At 46.7% G+C, this 17828-nt stretch overlaps 4 protein-coding genes and 1 non-coding gene across 8 annotated transcripts; 2 read left to right on the top strand and 3 right to left on the bottom strand.

Annotated features, from left to right (window-relative positions):
• The first annotated feature begins 156 nt into the window (after window positions 1–156).
• On the top strand, window positions 157–7259 carry LOC6530187 (small RNA 2'-O-methyltransferase). The gene is made up of 3 exons (XM_002091089.4): window positions 157–438; window positions 5843–6012; window positions 6104–7259. Exons 1-3 carry the CDS (start codon window positions 208–210, stop codon window positions 6885–6887), a joined length of 1185 nt encoding a protein of 394 aa, XP_002091125.2. The 5' UTR covers window positions 157–207; the 3' UTR covers window positions 6888–7259.
• Window positions 491–5502, bottom strand: LOC6530188. 4 transcript variants are annotated; one of them, XM_002091090.3, is made up of 6 exons: window positions 5347–5502; window positions 4507–4588; window positions 4046–4453; window positions 3829–3984; window positions 1788–3772; window positions 491–1655 (listed from the first exon to the last, which is right to left on the bottom strand). In XM_002091090.3, exons 3-6 carry the CDS (start codon window positions 4431–4433, stop codon window positions 1161–1163), a joined length of 3024 nt encoding a protein of 1007 aa, XP_002091126.1. In that variant the 5' UTR covers window positions 4434–4453; window positions 4507–4588; window positions 5347–5502; the 3' UTR covers window positions 491–1160. The 4 variants fall into 4 exon arrangements, with proteins under 4 accessions (XP_002091126.1, XP_039229346.1, XP_015052609.1 ...); XM_039373412.1 differs by having other exon boundaries at window positions 4507–4591; window positions 5347–5500; XM_015197123.2 differs by having other exon boundaries at window positions 4046–4588.
• Window positions 7260–7801: 542 nt separating the features above from the next.
• Window positions 7802–8826, top strand: LOC6530186 (dynein axonemal light chain 4). Its single transcript, XM_002091088.4, has 3 exons — window positions 7802–8048; window positions 8113–8196; window positions 8471–8826. The coding sequence occupies exons 1-3, from the start codon at window positions 7983–7985 to the stop codon at window positions 8633–8635; spliced, it is 315 nt and encodes a 104-aa protein (XP_002091124.1). The 5' UTR covers window positions 7802–7982; the 3' UTR covers window positions 8636–8826.
• LOC6530185 (pre-mRNA-processing-splicing factor 8) lies at window positions 8811–17577 on the bottom strand. Its single transcript, XM_002091087.4, has 14 exons — window positions 17429–17577; window positions 16626–17257; window positions 16355–16570; window positions 16083–16295; window positions 15897–16022; window positions 15203–15622; window positions 14927–15144; window positions 13819–14870; window positions 13565–13757; window positions 12751–13324; window positions 12538–12688; window positions 12300–12476; window positions 11945–12236; window positions 8811–11882 (listed from the first exon to the last, which is right to left on the bottom strand). The coding sequence occupies exons 2-14, from the start codon at window positions 17237–17239 to the stop codon at window positions 8938–8940; spliced, it is 7191 nt and encodes a 2396-aa protein (XP_002091123.1). The 5' UTR covers window positions 17240–17257; window positions 17429–17577; the 3' UTR covers window positions 8811–8937.
• On the bottom strand, window positions 15677–15853 carry LOC120321272. Its single transcript, XR_005560936.1, has one exon.
• Window positions 17578–17828: the final 251 nt, after the last annotated feature.

Raw genomic sequence — 17828 nt, 5'->3', positions numbered from 1 at the left:
CCAAGCTCAAGGAACTGGAGAGTTTTAACCCAAATAGGACAAATAGATTCGACCCCCGATTGAAGTTCAGTGCCTCAAAAAAGACCGCCCATTTTTGAAAGAAACAACTATCGATATGCGGCTGCCAAAGTTCTGTGTAATTTGCCAATTGCAGCGACAGTAAGATTTTCGTCACCTATTACAGTGGTCACTCTAACGAAACGCGCAATGTTTTCACACAAGTTTAGTTGCGGGGATTTCCAAACCCTGACCAAAATGACTGAAACCGGCATCACCTTCGATCCCCCGGTTTACGAGCAGCGATACTGCGCCACGATCCAGATCCTGGAGGACGCCCGCTGGACGGATCAGATTAGTAAGGTCGTGGAGTTCGGCTGTGCCGAGATGCGCTTCTTCCAGCTAATGCGTCGCATCGAGACCATAGAACACATTGGACTGGTAAGAGCTTGGGCTGAGACTAGACTTAGACTAGAAATGAAAATAGCATAAGTTGATTGTTAAGGAAATACAATTCTAGTTTATTTATATCCGCTGCTGTTTATACACGCATATCCTAGCTTAGACTTGTATTGTTTTTATGAAATAACCATTATCTAGTTATATTAAATACTTTTTGAGGAGAGTATGTACCTGGCTGCATGAAATGTGGGTGAAACGAGTCGTACATGTGGTCTATAATATGAAAGATAGCCTAACGAAACTAACACAAAACTCGCAAATAAAGTTAAAATATATAAAAATCAAGGATTTCCTATCAAGGCCAATGGCGCACTTCTCCTGCGCACCTACTAAACATATAAACATCGCTTACGTCTGGGGACTACATGGTATAATGGATAATTCAACAACATCTTCCCTATGGAGCTGAGAGTGCCAATCAAATAACCTTATGTCAACTTAAAGATAAACTGTTTAAAAACCAAAATTACACAACATGATGTCGGTCTCACTAGTTCGAGTCCATGCCTCGCTTGCCGGCAGATCCGAAGTATGATTATAAGTAGGTTCTGTCCTGTTCGTACCTTAATTACCACTAAAAATACTTGAAAGCGAATTTAGGTTTCTTCTGATCTAATCTGTTCTGTTTCCGTGTTTCCCTAGCCGTCCGACGACCTCCTATTGATCGTCTATAGTCTCTATTCCTAACTGTCCTTCGGCAATTATTTGCGACAGTGCCTGGACGAATGGACACTCCGCCCCTTGCCGTAGTTGTTCTCGTCATCGTATTCGCCGTACAGGTTCTGCACTAGGAGCAGACTCGAGTTATTCTCCGCATCGTGCTCGCCGTGTTTGGGTTCAGTCTTATAAAGAGCTCTGCGCGTACGGCTTGTCTTCAGCTTTTGCTCTCCCTCGCCGGTGGCCGATGCCAGAGTGGAATTCTCCTTACGTGTGGCGCAGCCACGTTTGTTACTGGCCACTGCCGATAGCGGCGTAGAGCGGTTCTTGCTTACGGCTCCGGCGGCGAACTTGACGACGCCCGAGTTCTTGCTCGGACGACCCACTCCGCGATGGTTTTTCACCGACGGCTGGTTCTGTTGGGACTGGGTCTGCCTGCTGGTGGTTCGCTTCCTAGTGGTGCCCTTGGGACGGCCACGCGCACGTTTCTGGGAGTGATCGGAGTAGTCGCTCTCCTCCATTGCTCTATCCGAATCATCCTGTGTTAAATAAATAAACATTATTATGAAAGCTCTTTCAAAACTTCACACAAATCTCGTCTAACCAAAAGACACATTACACATATTTTTTTTAAGGTTAGATAAGTTAATATATAGTTTCATGAATGTTACCTCGCCTTCGACGCTATCTGCCGCCTCTTCATCCTCCTCTTCATCCAGTGCCTCCTGGTTCTCTTCGTCATCGTCATCTTCTTCATCGTCTTCCTCCTCCTCCTCCCGCTCCTCATTATGCTCTTGGACAACCAAACCCTTTTCGCGACGTCTCTGCTCCATATCTAGTATCGCGTAAGTGGGTTTACCCTCGTAGCGCCTTGGAAGACGGGATTCTAGCGGGCAGATGGTCTCTTCCCGCTCAAACTCCTTCACTGCCCTTTCGCGGGCTATTTGATCAGGATCCTGTGATAGGACCTCCGCCCACGAAAACTTCTTTTTGGTAGTTTTCTTATTCGACTTGGAACGCAGATTTTTGGGCGATACGCGGTTCGTGAGTGAGTGCTCCTGGAACGGAGTGCTTAGCGCTGAGTTTCGCATCACATTCACGGCGGCCTTGTTGTTCAGCTCAAAGATGTCACACTTGCTGCCATCCACCACGTCCTTGGCGGAGACACAGGTGCGGAGAATCTCATCGCTGCTCAGACGCATTTGACTGGGATCGTAACCCAAGCGCTGGTACTCGCGCTTAAAGATTTTGCGGTAGCGCTCGTAGTTGGGTCGCTCTTGGTAGGCCAGCTGACCGATCTGCAGCAGGAACTCTCCCAGATATTTAGGAACTTGCTTGCCATAGAACTGTCGCAGCATCTCCGGCACATCCGTCATAAACAGCTCCTTAGCGCGGTGCACTTTCTCCTGCTGCTGCTGTTGCGCCACGTCCTTCCAGGGCAGATAACCCTCGGACCAGTACAGCAGGTTGTAGCCTAGGCACTCCAGATCACTTCGTCGCGAATGGGCACCCAGGTGGGCGTCCCGGGACGTAAACTCTAGCGTTCCGTCATGCGCCCTTCGCTGATCCATAATAAATGGGCGATGAACTCCGCGATCCTGGAACTTAGACGCCAGGCCGAAGTCGATAAGAAAAACATGTTCCTCCTCAGTGGGCAGAAACTTGTACTCTGATGGGTTGTTGTCCAAGTGCTTGCTGCCCCTGCTGCGAGCCTTTTGATCACCGTTCGGTTCCTTCTTAACTTTCTCCTGGTGGCGGGTGGCCCGCGTTGAAACCGGGCATTTTTTTGGAGTCGCTATCTGAACGCTTCTGCCTCTTTTGCTAGCGGTGCGACGGGAGGAGGGGGGAATGAATTCATCCGACTCGTTGTCAGACGATTCAGCCGATTCATCACTGTTTTCCGCCGTATTCTTGGGGTAACCGTCTTCGTTAAACTCCTCGCGATAACTAATCCGCTTGGTGGGTCGCAAATAGTGCGACTTGACCATCTCCTCGTACATGGAGTTGCGCTTTTCGCGACGGCAAGAACGCACCGGATTGGAGCCGCTGAACTGAACTGGGTTGCGTACGGATCGCTTTTTGTTCACTGGAGTGTGGAAGACGTCTAGGCTGTTGCTATTGTTGCTGTTCGATGTGGCGCCGTCATCAAAGTCCTCGTCGTCTTCGTCTTCATCCTGCTTAATATCGACAATCTTTTTCAAGGCGAACTTCTCGCTCTTCAGGAAGTATTCATCATCGTTGGTCTCCTGCTCTGAGCTGTTGCCACTGTCCGTGGTCTGCTGCTTCTCCTCGTAGTGATCCTCGTAGCCATTACCCTTGGGCACTGTCTGTCTCCTAAGGTACTTGCACTTGGACACCATCAGATTCTGCGCCTTGATATCATTATGACAATAACCCTTATCGTGCAGATTCTCTAGGACATTGATGATGTGTACAGCGAGCACTAAGAGTGACTTCTGCTGCACCCTTGAGTTCTTGATCAGCGAGTGCAGATCGCGATCAAAGCGCGGCAGCACCAGAAAGCGGTAGCGAACGTCTCCAAAATAGTGAGTGCCCGACGCAATAAAGCTGGGTATTCCAGAGGGCGGTCCCCTGCTTAAGGCATGCGTCTGTAGGGCTGGCAGGCTTGCAGCATCTTCTGCGACATCTGATAAATCTAAAGAAATGTGTAATGATACAAATGTGACGATGCAGAGTTTTTCTACAGCATACCCTTGCTTTGGGATGTGTTAATCAGACAGTGGATCTCAACAAACAGAGGTCCGTTTGAATGCGGTTCAATTTTGACCACGTATTTGGCTGTCTCCGAGCTGGCAGGGCATACAGTGTCGTCCGAAGCTAGGAAGATCTCGCCAAAGTTGCCTTTTCCTGAAAAACAAATGGGTAGTTTATTCTCCTAAAACCAAACTTGCTTGTGTAGTGCACTTACCTATGGGTCGACCCAAGCGCCAGGCCTTAGAGAGCACATCTCTCAGAATGGTTCCGTTGACCACAGAGGGTCGGAGCGTGTAGACCGGGCGCGGTGACTCCATCACACTGGAGTTGTTGTGATCGCTGGCAATGCTGGCCCCCGTCAAGAGCAGACTGCGTGCCTGCGGGGTGTGCAGTAGTGTAGGGGGATCAGCCTCAGTGCCGGCAGCAGAGCCTGACGAGGAACAGGACTCCTCATCGTCGTTCTCGTGGAACTCGAAGCCATTGGCGGTGCTGGAGCCACCGCTCAAGCGCTGGCACTTCTCGGCGGCCTTGGCCGCAGAACGCTTTCGCTTGCGAGCACTGCGATCCGTGGTCGGGCGCTCCAATTGGAGCCGCTTGCCCATCGCGGCAGCTGGTGATGGTCCTTGGGCGATTTTTGTTGGCACTTTTCCTTAGTTTCTGTGATTTGATACTCACTCTTAAGAGGTTTGCCTGTTATTGTATGCGAAGGTTGATTTGTTTTTGTGCGATTCCGCTTTCGACTGTGATTCTCTTTCAACTGCTGATGAAAGGAGAAGATTAATGGTTGCTAAATATCTATTTTTAAGTTATGAGTATTGTACTATGGCTTCTATTCAAACTAAAGCTGACAAATTTGCGAGCGATTATCGTTGTTTTGTTTTTTTTTTTTGGATTTTTTCATTTGTCTCGAGTCCGCCTTTATCACAATAATTTTTAATTGTTTCCCTTGCAGTGTTGGACAACGCGGGGGATAGTTATTTTTATGGTATGAGTTCACGCCAAGATTACACAGATCACGCAAGAGTTCTTTTTTATTGCATATTGCTCTATTGGAATATGTTATTCCCTTATTTTTTTTTTTTTATTGAATTTCATGCGGATACTTTAGGTTTTGTGTTATGTTCCAGTGTTGCAAAGCGATCTCCTTTGGTGCGCGTCCGGGGGCACGAATACAAACACAAACAATCGCGAACGCACCACCATGTCTGGAAACACAAACAACACGACATACAAACATACCGAGGTCCCGAAAAAAATCGATTATCTGGCCGGCATTATTAAACAAAGAACTAAATGCTGGCATATTTATTCAGTTGCACAGCGTTCTCCCTTTGATTTCCCGCCAACCATTTGCTATTGGGCTGTTAAGTCGAATTGATTTTTCAGTATGTATTTTTCTCACGTATTACCCGTTCTCTTCTTCTTGTTTTTCTACGTTTTCTTTTGACCCGTTCCAAGTGTTTGGGTGTTTTTTAATGTTTTCGATAGCTTAGGAGCTCGGTTTGCAATGCTTACACTTTTCACTTGGTGCAACGGTGCACTATTGCACTCTCACAACATGCTTTGCACTACAATTTCGTTTCCATTTGGCTTTTCGTAACAATTACACATTCTTCCTGTGCACTGCTCCGCACACACACACACAGGCACTCAGCTTTGTGGTGTGACCGTTGGGGAAGATGTAAATATACTTTTAAGCGTGACCGTAGTCTTTAAATGTGGGAAAGGTGTATTTTGCAAAACAACATTTTTATAATAATTCAAATTCTGTGTTTGTATTTCTATAAAATAGTTTATGTTAAAGTAGTAAAAAAAATTAAGTGCACTTATTTTAATTTAAAGTAATTCACCATTTCAGCATTAAAATAATTTAAACCCTTACTTTACACCTTCGTAAGTTATCATTTCAATTTTCAGTACTGCGTGAATTAAAATATTCAATTTGGCTCGTTCCATTCCCATTTGTTTCCATGAAGTGGCGGTTGTTTTTAAATACCCAATTTAATTGCAGGTGGACATTGACGAGCCCTTGCTCATGAGAAACGTAACCAGCGTTAACCCATTAGTTTCCGATTACATACGGAGACGCGTGAGTCCTCTAAATGTTCAAATTCTTCATGGAAGTGTAGCAGATTCTTCTGAAGAATTAAGGGACACAGATGCCGTAGTCGCACTAGAACTGTAGGTTTTAATAAGTTTTCTTATTGTATAAAGCACACATAAATTGTGGATAATTTCGATTCCCATTTATAAACAAATGTTTTTATTTCAGAATAGAGCATGTTTACGACGATGTTTTGGCTAAAATTCCAGTCAATATTTTTGGTTTTATGCAGCCAAAACTGGTAGTCTTTAGCACACCAAACTCGGACTTCAACGTTATATTTACACGGTTCAATCCCCTGTTGCCAAATGGTTTTCGCCACGAGGATCACAAGTTCGAATGGACTCGGGAAGAGTTTAAGAACTGGTGTTTGGGTATTGTGGAGAAGTACCCGAATTACATGTTTTCCTTAACGGGAGTGGGTAATCCGCCCAAGGAATACGAATCCGTGGGCCACGTCTCACAGATAGCCATATTTGTTCGCAAGGATTTGCTGGAGATGCAGTTGGTTAACCCTTTGGTTAGCAAACCCAATATTGATAAGGAATCCACTCCCTACAAGTTAATTCATTCCGTGGAATATCCATTCTATGTGGACACGCGTACCGAGAAGGAAAAGATTTGGACTGAAGTACAAATAGAGTTTCAGCGTTTTAAAAGACATTTCAACTCTTGTGAGGTTGAGGTGGATACTTGCCAGGACACTTGTAGTATGCCTATTGCTGTTTTATTGGATCGCCTAGAGCACGTTGGTGCTACTAAGGAACTTATCGAGGAACTGATACAGGAAAATAACTTAAAAGTAGAGAACGAGTGTGTCTTTATAGATAATTCGGACCAGGAATCGGATTGGTCTGATCCCTACGAGTTGTCAGATCGTCTTTCCCAGGAGGGCGTGTTGGTCGACCAGGAGCGAGAGGAGGAATGCTGGGATCAAAGTCCAGAGTCGTAACTTACCATATGTAAAGCTCCAAATTTCTAACAAACTATAGTTCGGTCGGAATGGATACCGATTCTGTGTGGAAACTCTTGTTTGTGGATTACAAATTTAATTTTTAAAAGCGTTTTCACGTAATTTACATAGTTATTAATGAATTCTTGACAAACCGAAGATTGGTAGGTAATATATTTATATGTTTCGAATGATATTACCTAAGCTCAAATTAAATCATTTCTGTAAGCAGCGTAAGAACTTCTACATGATATTAGAATAATCTTTTAGAATGTGAATTACATTTGCAAATCTTCTAACTGCTCCATTATTTCTTTGGGTCATTAATTCCATTTAAGAGTTTACAATAAACGATAAACCAAGTTATGCTAACTGACAAGCTGTTGACATTTTGAGTGCATCATCGGGGGTGCGGGTGGGTTTCCCAGAACATGGGTGACCATTCCTCCCCTGTTGACCACTTTTAGTGCAGAAATCGTTGCGAAAATTGGGGTTGCCTTGCCGCCAAGATGATGACTATGACGCCGCCTCGTCTGTCTCGCAGTGGCACCCGCACGGAAATTGCTTTTGTTTGCAACAAAATCAGGGGATGCAGGATGCAGGGAGCAGGGAGCAGGAGACGTATATACGTCCCCTAGCATGCAGACTTGGCGCAAACGCAGCGCACACTAAGTGTAGCTATTAACTCCCCGGCTCACACAAGTTTCTTCCCCCTTCCCGGCCCAGCAACTCCGGCTGTGGTTGCCAGTTAATGGAGTTGGCGTCAGCACGGAGCCGGCGGATCCAGAGCCATCGTTAGTTGCAAGTCAACCTCGCTCCTGACAGGCTGGCAGGCCAATCGAAAGCGAAACCGTGCCCGAAACCAAATTGCCATAGCAGCCAAACTGCCGTGACAATAGCGCAAAAACAGAGAATTCATAAACATTCACCTGCCATTCACATAGTACATATATAGCTACGGCAGTACTGCCTTTACCTTGACTTGTGTGTCACATGTAAATAGGAATTTAACTCGATTTTTATTACATTAGCCTGGCTCCGTGATAGCGCTTGCTTGGCGATAGTCCTTCCTTCAGTCGTTGGTGAATCGCAGACATGGCGGACGAGGAGGGCGGCAAGGAGGGCGAGAAGAAAATCGTGCACGTTTATCCTCTGGTTAAGGTTGGTTAAGTATAGAGTTAAGCATATTCCGGACTATTTGCTGATGTTTGATTCCCGATCTAAGCACACTGACATGAACGAGGAGATGCGGATAGAGGCCATTGAACTGTCCATTACCGCCTGTGAAAAATATTCATCCAATTACGAGGTAATTACAAGAAACCTTTTGAACTGGGACAGCAATTATTTTCAATTGAGAAGTTCTCATCCAAATGGTTAAATGCCACTTGATAAGAGGAATAAAGTGTATAATCTAGGCTTGTTGAGCTTGAAATCCAAAGTATAATTAATATTCCACTTGATTTGTCTGTTTTGAAATTAACACCCTTTTCTAATTATTTATTTGTCCAATGATGAGGGATGAGACGAAGAGGATAGGGACGGTAAAGAGACTCAACTTAATACTTTTCATCTACTTCCAGCACGCTGCCAAAATCATCAAGGAAAACATGGACAAGAAGTTCGGCATCTATTGGCATGTGGTTGTGGGCGAAGGGTTTGGCTTCGAGGTCTCCTACGAGACGGAGAACATTCTCTACCTGTTCTTCGCCGGCAACCTGGCCATCGTGCTGTGGAAGTGCTCCTGAATGCGGGTCAGCAGTGACACGAACGTACCTAGAAACCGGAACAGGAACCAAAACCGAACCAAACAAAAATTTAGCATTAATTTTAGTCATACATACAGAACACTTACCGTTAACGAATGTTATGAATATTAAGCCTAGTATGGGAGGCGGAGTAATAAATCCCCTGGCAACGATGTGACTTGTTGGGAAAAGAATGGTTTTTATTACAAAATGTATCCTACATGCTAGCATTTTCAAAACAGGCTTATAAAATTGTTTGTATGCACTAAAACGAGAACCCTACGACTCCGGATGCGCATCGTCTACGCATACACATCCTCCCGATCCGCGCCGGCACCATCGCCGCCGTCCTCGAGATTTGAGAAGAGCAGGAAGTGCGAGGTGCGATGGAGCTCGTGGTAGAACTCCTTCGGGTTGGCCAGCTGCAGTTCGTACTTCATGTTGGGGTCGTGGCGCACACCCATGAAGTTGTAGTTCCAGCTGCTTTGCGCTGGCACCATGAAGAACCCAAGGAACTTGTTCGACAACAGCATCTGAACGCGTTCGTAGTGCGAAGGCAGGTATCCCTTGGGATTGTTACCCTTGTCTGTGTTCTTGGAGCCCCACTCGAAGCCAGAAGGCGTCAGCTTGTAGGCGGTAAGTGAGCAGGAGCCAGGAGTAAAGGAGCACGTGATCACGATCGTCTTCTCGCCATCCCAGTTGGAGTTCTCCTGCATGATCTTCGCGTGCGTCGTGATGTCCTGCGGTGACAGTTGGGGCAGCTCGTTGGGCTGCGTGTGGATCCAGCCTAGAGGCTCCATGTCCTTGAGATACTGATGTGTGGGCAGGGCGTTGGGCAAGTTAATCGTCTGGTGGGTGCCCCATTGCGGTGGCATTACGATGCAGCGAATCTCCTTTACCTGTGGGTTGTCCGGTGGACTCACACCGTACAAGTAGCCAGCTATCTGGGCCCGCAGATCCGAGATCGTGACAAACTTCTTGAGTATGTTCTTGGGCAGGATGTAGGTGTAGCCGGTCTCCTTTATGTCATCCGAGCTCACGTAGATGTGGTTCGTTCGCAGGTGCAGGTTGGTGGCGGAGATAGCTCTTACTCGCCACTCTGTCTTTGAGCTGAACGTCTGCGTTTCGTAGTTCGATGTAGTTGAGGTAATAATTTCGTCACCATGCTTGTTTGTGGTACGCGTAGTGGTCGCCGTCAGTTGGTTTTGCTCCTTGGTTTGCTTTTCGATCTCGGCAATCTGCTGGCGCTGCGCTGAAGGAGCACTGATTTCCATGCCCAGGATGATGTCACGGATCTCGGATTGAGTGAGCGAAGCCACATTTACGTTGTTCTTCTTGCCGTAATCGGCGAGAATGAGGTCCTTCAACTGCACTTCCACCTTGATCCATTCCTCGTCGGTCAGAGTGGGCCAAATGTGATGCGCCTCCGTTATGGTGGTTTTGTCCGGCTTTAGAATGATCTTCGTCCTCTCCGTATTGACGTGGAGAGCACGCAGTATGAGGATAAGTCGACTGAAAGCCGTATATGAAGATATGGTCTTCAACCAATCGTCATACAGGTTAAAAAGCACCATCTGGGGCTCGGTTGCCTTCAGAATGAGGTCACCAAACTTTTCGACTTTGAGGCAAGCCTGGAACGGTAACTGAAGCTCGGAGCCCTTGATCACAATGTTGGGGAAGTCAAGCAAATGCACCTCCAGCGGATCCAACATGCCCTTGCGCGTCACAATAATTTGTTTTGGCTGCTCCTCCACGGGCAGTGATCGAATCAAAGCGGCCACTTCCTCAGCAGTCTTCCACTTGGCCAGCTGGCCCAAACGTTTCTGGCCAGCCCACACAGAGGTGTGGATGATCTTAAGGAAAAGCTGACCCGTTCGCGGATTAAAGATAAAAATGGCTCCGTTAATGGGCTTCGTTGTCAGATTTCCCTCAAACGTCTTGTGAATGGTGACACGATACACGTTGGTGTCGTCCACAAACCAGATGATCTGGTTTGAGAACAGCTCTCCGTAATTCTGCGAACTGAGGTACGGCTCTGTTGGCTCCGAAGAGTAAAGCTGCAACGCCTTGCGGATGCGCTCACGCAATACATAGAGCGCGGGGTTTGCCTTCATGATTTTGGCCATGGCCTGCTGAATGAGGGTCTTGCATCCGGGGAACCAGTTGCCGTATGCGGAGTGCAGGTTGTAGGCCAAATCAATGGCAATCAACACACCCGTCGGTGAGGGATAGATGGACATGTTGTCCGTGGTGTAATCGAGGAACTTGGCCCTGGCATAGCGCTCCACATCGTGCGAGTCATAATCGCCCCAACGCAACTGGATATCCAGCCAGTATTTTTGGGTGGTGGTGTTATCCATAGTGTCCTTGGTGTCGGCCAACAGTGATGGTCGCGATACATTCCATTTGTAGGCGGGGAAGAGCAGGATGTCGGCACACGATGAGTTCATCTTGTAGGACTTACGTGGATGGATGGTTTCCTTCTGCACCGTTTCGATTTCCAAGGCGTCCAATTCCTGATCGAAGACCTGACACAAATCCATAACAATCGACTCGTGGATCTTCTGCCACAAATGGGCTCGGAATATTTGAATCAGAGAGATTTTCAGTGTCGGAATCTTGCCGTGCATGAAAATGCCAGTCAGATCCAGCTGCACCTGGAAACCGACATACACATTCGCTCGATTGATAGTCGGTGACCACCAAAGTGTGAATCGACGATTCGGAATCTGGTTAAGACCCGATCGCTGAGCATTGGTCAGCTTCTTGTACTTCATCGACTCTTCGAAACCGGAGGCCTTCTCCCAGAAGAGACCCTCCCAAGTGGGGAAGTAGGTGCCCTTAAACAGCGTATGCTCGAGAATGCCCTCCACTCCTCCCAACGCCTGGATCATATCTGTACGGTAATTGTTCAGGTTCCACAGCTTGCCGTCGTGACGCTGGTGCGTCCACCAGAAGGGATTTTGCTTTAGCACCTGGTATTGCTTGAACTCCGTACGAATGCGCCAGCCCTTGTCGTAGGCCAGAGTGTGACGATCCTTTTGGAATAATGTGTTGATACGCGGAATACCGCGATCCCAGCTGTCCTCTAAATCCTCCAGTGTCAGCCTACGGTTCTGGGCATTCGCCTCCTGACGCTTCAATGCGTATTCCGCCCACACTCGCTGTGAGTCTATAAACTCACTCTCCCATGGCTGAATGTAGCGATACAGGTTGGGAATAAGCTGATCCTCATCGTGGGACATACCTGTAAGAAGTATTAAAGCAAATTAGCATATGTACTAGTACTTGTATTTGCCAAATACCAACCGGAGCGGAAATGGGTTATGCCCACGTCCGTTTGCTTGGACCAACGCAGATCGGATTGCGGAATCAAAACGTGACCCATGCTCAACATTCCCAGACCGCCCAGTTCCTTGGGAGTGTAGAACACAACGGGCGGGAAACGGGAAGGCATCTTAGAGTTGAGGCCAATCTTGATACGAGTCTGAATTTTGTTTTCGCACTTCACTAACAGATCCAACAGCTCCTGAGTATTGACCACAGCCTCGCGGAAGTAGGTCATCAAACCTATAAGCGCAGTGTTCCATTTGTTCACAATCTAAAATATAACATTTTCGGTTTACTTTAAAATCTTAAGAAGATATTTTGTTTATAAGCCTACCTTTGTAAACGTAGTGGACCCAGAAGCCATCAGGATTTGTCGGACACGATTATGGAACCGACCCAATGACTCATCGTCCACCCGCAGGAAGCACTGAGCAGTGCGTTCCTTGGTGATTTCGTTCTGTAAATTCCAAACACCATCACGATGGGTGAACTCTTCATTCTGAGTGCGACACTGTGGGAAAAAAATGTTGAATTATAAACTGATCTTAAGTTTTATTTGTGACTAAAGGAACCTTTGGCAAAATGCGACATTCAAATCCACTCATGTTGAACAACAGATTCGGATTATCTTTGGAATACACCGAGACGAAAGTGCTCTCCCAACCAATAGTGGTCACTGAGCGAGGTAGACGGTTTTTAATGTCCCAGAAGACGGCGCGACCCCTGTAAAATAAATTAAATTATTCGTTACTCACTATTAAAATGTTAAGTAAAAGGAGACTTACAAATTAACATCGTGCTTCATCAAACGCATGCGAGCATCGCGTGGCCAGCACTTTTTGTTATTGTAGCCCACAATATTTTCGTTGTTCGGATCCGGATGCTCGGTAAGGTAGCGCTGGATCAGATCCCGCGCCTCCTCCGCCGAGAATCTAAAGAACAAGTGAATACGATCGACATAGCGGCAGTATAAGCGAATAGGATGTGCCGTCTCTGTGACTGTGTCCTGGAACGTGAGGAAGTCGTTCGGCATTTGGGGAGGGCCAGCCATCTCGCTGGATCGGTGGAGACCCAAAACCAATAGATCTAGCACCAGTCCATAGTACTGCGTGATAAACGATGAGAACTGCAGACCGCGAATGATGCCGTAGCTGTTCGTGTGGTTCATGTCCTTGTAGTTGATCACAACGTTGTTCTTGGCAGTCATGTAATCGGCGATATTGTGATCGACAATTAAACGGAGCAAACGATTGAGCAGCGTCAAGTCAATTTTCTCGTAAAGCTTTTCGAATCTAGACTCCAGCAGCACATTGCACTCGCCCTCACCCACATCCCAAACATCTTGCAGATTGTTAATTCCTGTTAAGAAGAAGAATACAGTATATCTAAATAAGAGGTTGGAATGTATTAAAGGGGTTTTATATCCCTTAAAAAGCACTGTCTTTTTTACATATCCCTGTGTATTTCGCAGGTCACCTTTGGCGTGAGGTTTGCAACAAGGGGATGATCAAATACATATCACTTTGCTACAAATCACACACCCAAAATGCCCAGTAACGCCATGAAAAATGTTATTTAGAAGCTTGTTCAGACTTATACCTTGACACCACTTGTAGGCCAACAATGGTGGCGGCTCCGTATCGCTTGGTTTGATCCATGGCGGGAACAATCGTCGCTTGTCAGCCTCATACCACAGATACTGATCCAAATATGCATCTGTGATCTTTTCCAGGGGTTCCACTTCGTACACTGGAATCAGATGACTGTACAAGTCCATGAACTCAATGCCCACCTAAGATATTAATACAAGTCTTAATATCGATATAAATTAAACAGAAATATAGATAACCTACCTCCTTGAAGGCTCGCTGCGTGAGCAGGTGACGCTTGATGCGGGACAATGCCTCATGAGGATTGTCGTAGGCTTGTTCGATGAGGCCCAGCTCCTCACGCTGACTTTGATTTAGTCTGGACTTAACGCTGTACGCCTCTTTTAACCTCTCAAGGGCCAAAATCAGCAGCTTGGTGTCGTGTTTGTACGAAAGTGGAGGGAAAGGAATGGGCGCAAAGCGACGTGACTCCAGCCAATGAACCGTGGTTGTGTAAATAGCCACGGCCTCTTCCGGTGATATGTACGGACCATCCTTCAAGTAGTTGTGCTGCCTCTCTTGCTCCGCCTTTAGATAAAGACGCGTTAGTCGCCCCAGATTCTTTTTGCAGACTGTCTTGTCCACAGTTGCTCCACGTCGGATACGTTCTCGATTATAGTGGGCCGTGTTCGTCCACCAGTCGGCTTTCATCTTCACGTAACGCAGGATCATATTCTCAATGGGAATGGGTAGTCCGGGCACCTTCCACGGAATGTTCGCCTTCCAGCAACGCCATGCCTCCGATAAATGCTGCAAAATGGTACGGGCTTTGTTCTGCTTGATGCCCTCAGGCATCATGTCCACAATGTCGTGCATTACAGAGGCACGCAGTTCCAAATCGAAATGGGATTCAACACGCTGCTTAGTTACCGTCTTGGCCACACCCTTGGAGTGTCGACCCTCGAACTGACGCGACAGTAGATTGCCCAGCCAGCGTTCCAGCAGCGGAGTGATGCCGCGCATAAAGAACAGCCAGACTCGCCATCCAGGCGCCCAAAAGCCACATCCGGGTCCCTTACCCACAGGTCCTGTGTTAAAGCGGTAGTATATCAAATGTTTCAGATCCTTGCACATTCGAATCTGCCTCATTAGCTTGTATTTATAGCGATACATGCCAGTCAGCTGGCCAACATGGGCGAATATGTACTGCAGTCCGTCAGCCAACTGAAAGGCGTCCACATTGTTCAGCCGATACTGTACATGAGAGTCAATGATTAGCTTGGTCAGACGCAGGATCTCACGGCACAAATGGAAAGCTAATAGAAAGAAAGGATTTGTTAAACGGGAAATTTTTAAAAATTAAAGTACTTACCATTTCCGAATCGCGACTTTTTACGCTCCTTAGTTGTCAGAGTTTTAACAGGTTTTAAGTTAAAATTGTAATCCAAATGCAAGTAGTTAAGATTTTTTCGGTGAATCAAGAGGTTCAGCATGTTGTATCCCTGACGACAAACTTGCAATCCAGCCTCCACCCAATCCAGAGTTGTAGTCTGGAAGAATTTTGTGGCCTTAAACGAACGGAATAGGTAGCTGCAAAGTAAAGTTGCACTTTAAGACGTTTCTATAGTTTCACTTTAGTAAAACTTACCGTTTCTTTTGGGGCTTTGGTTTCCGGTGTTTTAGGGCATTAAGCACGTAGTATTTGAGCAATTTTTGGTAGCTAACGCGCACCTTAACCGGATGGCCAGGTGGACAATGCTCCTTGTACCAGCACTTGACCAGCGGCACATCGATGGCGCGTCGGGAGCGGCCGGAGCGCATGTTGAAGGGGCGGGGTGCCCACAGTAATGCAATTCCGTTTGCAGTATTGTCAGTGTACAGGGGGGTGTCCTGCAGGAACGGTTGCACATCGTCCGGAAGAGTAAAGTCCTCATCGTCATCTGGTAGGGGCTCCTGAATTTTGGAGTTAGCATTGCGATGGGATATGGGGTTGATGAGCGGATCAAAGTAAAATGCGGGCAGATCGGGGTCTTCGGTCTTAATGTAGACCACGTTGGGAGTGTGATACCTAAAGTAGACAAAGTATATCGGTTATGTGGATCCTCTAGATACATGTGAGTTTAAATGTATGCAACTATCAGCAGTCACGATTAATTCTGAACAATCGCCACGAACATATTCATTGCAGCTCCCGTTTATCGCAAATTTGACAGTATCCTGGAAGCTCGTCGTTTTTCTGACGCGGCATGAAGCATTTCCAGAGAGGCTGTTCACTTAGAAACGTTTCTGACCACGTAAATAGTATTTTAGAATAATAATTTTGGAGGAATGTGGGATCTTACCAGCTCAAATGCACAAAGTGCGGCATATTGTTGTACAAGTAAGGAAAGGCAATGCGGTATTCCGTGCGAATTGGTTGTCGGATAATGACTTTGTTTATGTCGTTAAACTCGTTCCAATCCTCATCTCTAAAAACGAAAAAGTGGAGATAAAATTTTACCAAGTTTTCAGAGCATGCATTAGCTTACCCAACATTGTGATCCTTAATGAGGGGCTCAAACTTGGGTCCACCTGGAATGGCCATATTAAGAGCCTTGGCGGTGAAGAAACTTTTGGGGTCAAACAGATAAAAAAAGTTATTGTCCACTAAATCCGTCAGCAATTGGTTGGCCAATCGATACAGCGTAGCTAGCTGTGGCAGGGAAAGATTCCATTTTCGGTAGGTAGTGCCATTTACAAACCTTAGATAGTAATATATTTATCAAATCAAGATCAACTAAAATGCCAAATTTAAACTCACTGCGTATCCACTAGAGGACGATGGTCATAAAACCATTTGTATACGGCATTGTCTTCATCATTGTCCAGCTCAATTTGAATGGCTTCCAAGGGCTCCACGTCCAGTACGTTGTCGGCGTAGTCCAGAGGCGGCTCCTCGTCGTCGAAGGGCGGGAATCTCATGCGCTTGAAGTGGCGACGATCACGTTTCTCTCGCCGCATCATGATCCACATTGTTCTGTGGAAATGTGTAGCGTCAGTTGGGTGCACAGCAAAAAGCTGAGTCAACTTACCCCCATTGGGCAATGTAGACAGGTTCAATAACCCAGGGAATCTCATTAACAAAGGTGATGGCTCCTGTGATGTGGTACAGCACCTGGACATCCCGGATCTGCTCCCATGGCATGGGCATGTTCTCCAGCAGCTTGAGCACTGCATGTGGCATGTACTTCAGGGCGCCCAGGTAGACTCGCTTGTCATGACGATACTTGCGCGACGTCATATCTCCGTGGTCGCGAATGATTTTCCTGATGTGCTCCGGCGGCATGTCCTCCTTCTGGGTATCCACGAAGCCAAACTTGCGCTTCTCAGCGAATCGCTTGGACTGCAGATGCTGCCATTTGAGGGCCTTCTCCTGTAGCTTCTCCTCGGTCAGTATGTCCGGCTTGGGAGTGGGAATCTGGCCCAATCCTGGGCCCTGACCTCCTGCTGGGACGGGTATACCGTTCGGGTGGCCACTGGACGGCGGCAGCGGAGCACCCGGTGGCGGAATCTGCTGAATCTGGTTGGCCATCTGCTGCTGGGCGTGCAGTTGAGCCTGCTGAGCGTGGGCCGCCGCGTAGGCCTGCTGGGCCATCAGCTGAGCCGCCCACGCATTCTGCGGCATCATGTACGGCGGAATGGACATCTTTCCGCTGTACTTATCCTAATCGATAAACGAAGAAACATGCACTTTACGACACACAGACACGTTTTGTTTCAGGGGGAGAAATCGAAATGCCGCCGCCGACGTCGCGGTCTTTTGCAATTTTCACCACGCCGCGAAAAGACGTGTATTTCGCTTTTCCCACAGCTAATCCTTAGTTGAATTTCTTACCTGTCAGTTAACTTGTAACTTTGATGCCTATTTGGCACTTTTTCTACTTTTCTTTGGCCGCAATTCACAATTTTTCCGGTTTGCAAAACGAGAGGTTTATTTTTTCATGCGGCAGCCATTTATAGAATGGTAGAACGGCCACACTGCGCAATCGGCGTTCATCGTCTATCGAAGGCTTAGGTGAAATACTAGAGGTGGCACAAGCAGTCAAGGTAACAACGCAGTGTGCGATTATATTCAAAATTAGTAAATTAAAAAAGATATAATTTCCAAAAATTCGTCAAAGAGTGAATTTACCAACCAAATTGTTCGTTTCACATATTTATAAATGTAAGTTTTTGGAATAGTAGGTGGGATTATGATCTTATAATGAACTTTAACCCAAAATGGTGATTTATTT

This window comes from Drosophila yakuba, chromosome 2R, assembly GCF_016746365.2.
Source record: "Drosophila yakuba strain Tai18E2 chromosome 2R, Prin_Dyak_Tai18E2_2.1, whole genome shotgun sequence".
In the NCBI taxonomy this organism is placed as follows: domain Eukaryota; kingdom Metazoa; phylum Arthropoda; class Insecta; order Diptera; family Drosophilidae; genus Drosophila; species Drosophila yakuba.
The sequence above is the reverse complement of the archived record's forward strand: the minus strand, read 5'-3'. Positions and strand labels throughout refer to the sequence as shown.

What these genes read in the sequence shown, in the direction of transcription:
- LOC6530186 (XM_002091088.4), top strand. Translation starts at nt 7,983, where the DNA reads ATGGCGGACGAGGAGGGCGGCAAGGAGGGCGAGAAGAAAATCGTGCAC. An exon ending in ACGTTTATCCTCTGGTTAAG is followed by an intron (nt 8,049 to 8,112) that starts GTTGGTTAAGTA and finishes TCCCGATCTAAG; the next exon opens with CACACTGACATGAACGAGGA. An exon ending in AATATTCATCCAATTACGAG is followed by an intron (nt 8,197 to 8,470) that starts GTAATTACAAGA and finishes ATCTACTTCCAG; the next exon opens with CACGCTGCCAAAATCATCAA.
- LOC6530185 (XM_002091087.4), bottom strand. Translation starts at nt 17,239, where the DNA reads ATGTCCATTCCGCCGTACATGATGCCGCAGAATGCGTGGGCGGCTCAG. An exon ending in CGCAGCGAGCCTTCAAGGAG is followed by an intron (nt 13,758 to 13,818) that starts GTAGGTTATCTA and finishes TTAATATCTTAG; the next exon opens with GTGGGCATTGAGTTCATGGA. An exon ending in GGTCCACTACGTTTACAAAG is followed by an intron (nt 12,237 to 12,299) that starts GTAGGCTTATAA and finishes GTTATATTTTAG; the next exon opens with ATTGTGAACAAATGGAACAC.
- LOC6530188 (XM_015197123.2), bottom strand. Translation starts at nt 4,433, where the DNA reads ATGGGCAAGCGGCTCCAATTGGAGCGCCCGACCACGGATCGCAGTGCT. An exon ending in GCGCTTGGGTCGACCCATAG is followed by an intron (nt 3,985 to 4,045) that starts GTAAGTGCACTA and finishes TTTGTTTTTCAG; the next exon opens with GAAAAGGCAACTTTGGCGAG. An exon ending in TAACACATCCCAAAGCAAGG is followed by an intron (nt 3,773 to 3,828) that starts GTATGCTGTAGA and finishes ACATTTCTTTAG; the next exon opens with ATTTATCAGATGTCGCAGAA.
- LOC6530187 (XM_002091089.4), top strand. Translation starts at nt 208, where the DNA reads ATGTTTTCACACAAGTTTAGTTGCGGGGATTTCCAAACCCTGACCAAA. An exon ending in CCATAGAACACATTGGACTG is followed by an intron (nt 439 to 5,842) that starts GTAAGAGCTTGG and finishes ATTTAATTGCAG; the next exon opens with GTGGACATTGACGAGCCCTT. An exon ending in GCCGTAGTCGCACTAGAACT is followed by an intron (nt 6,013 to 6,103) that starts GTAGGTTTTAAT and finishes TTTTTATTTCAG; the next exon opens with AATAGAGCATGTTTACGACG.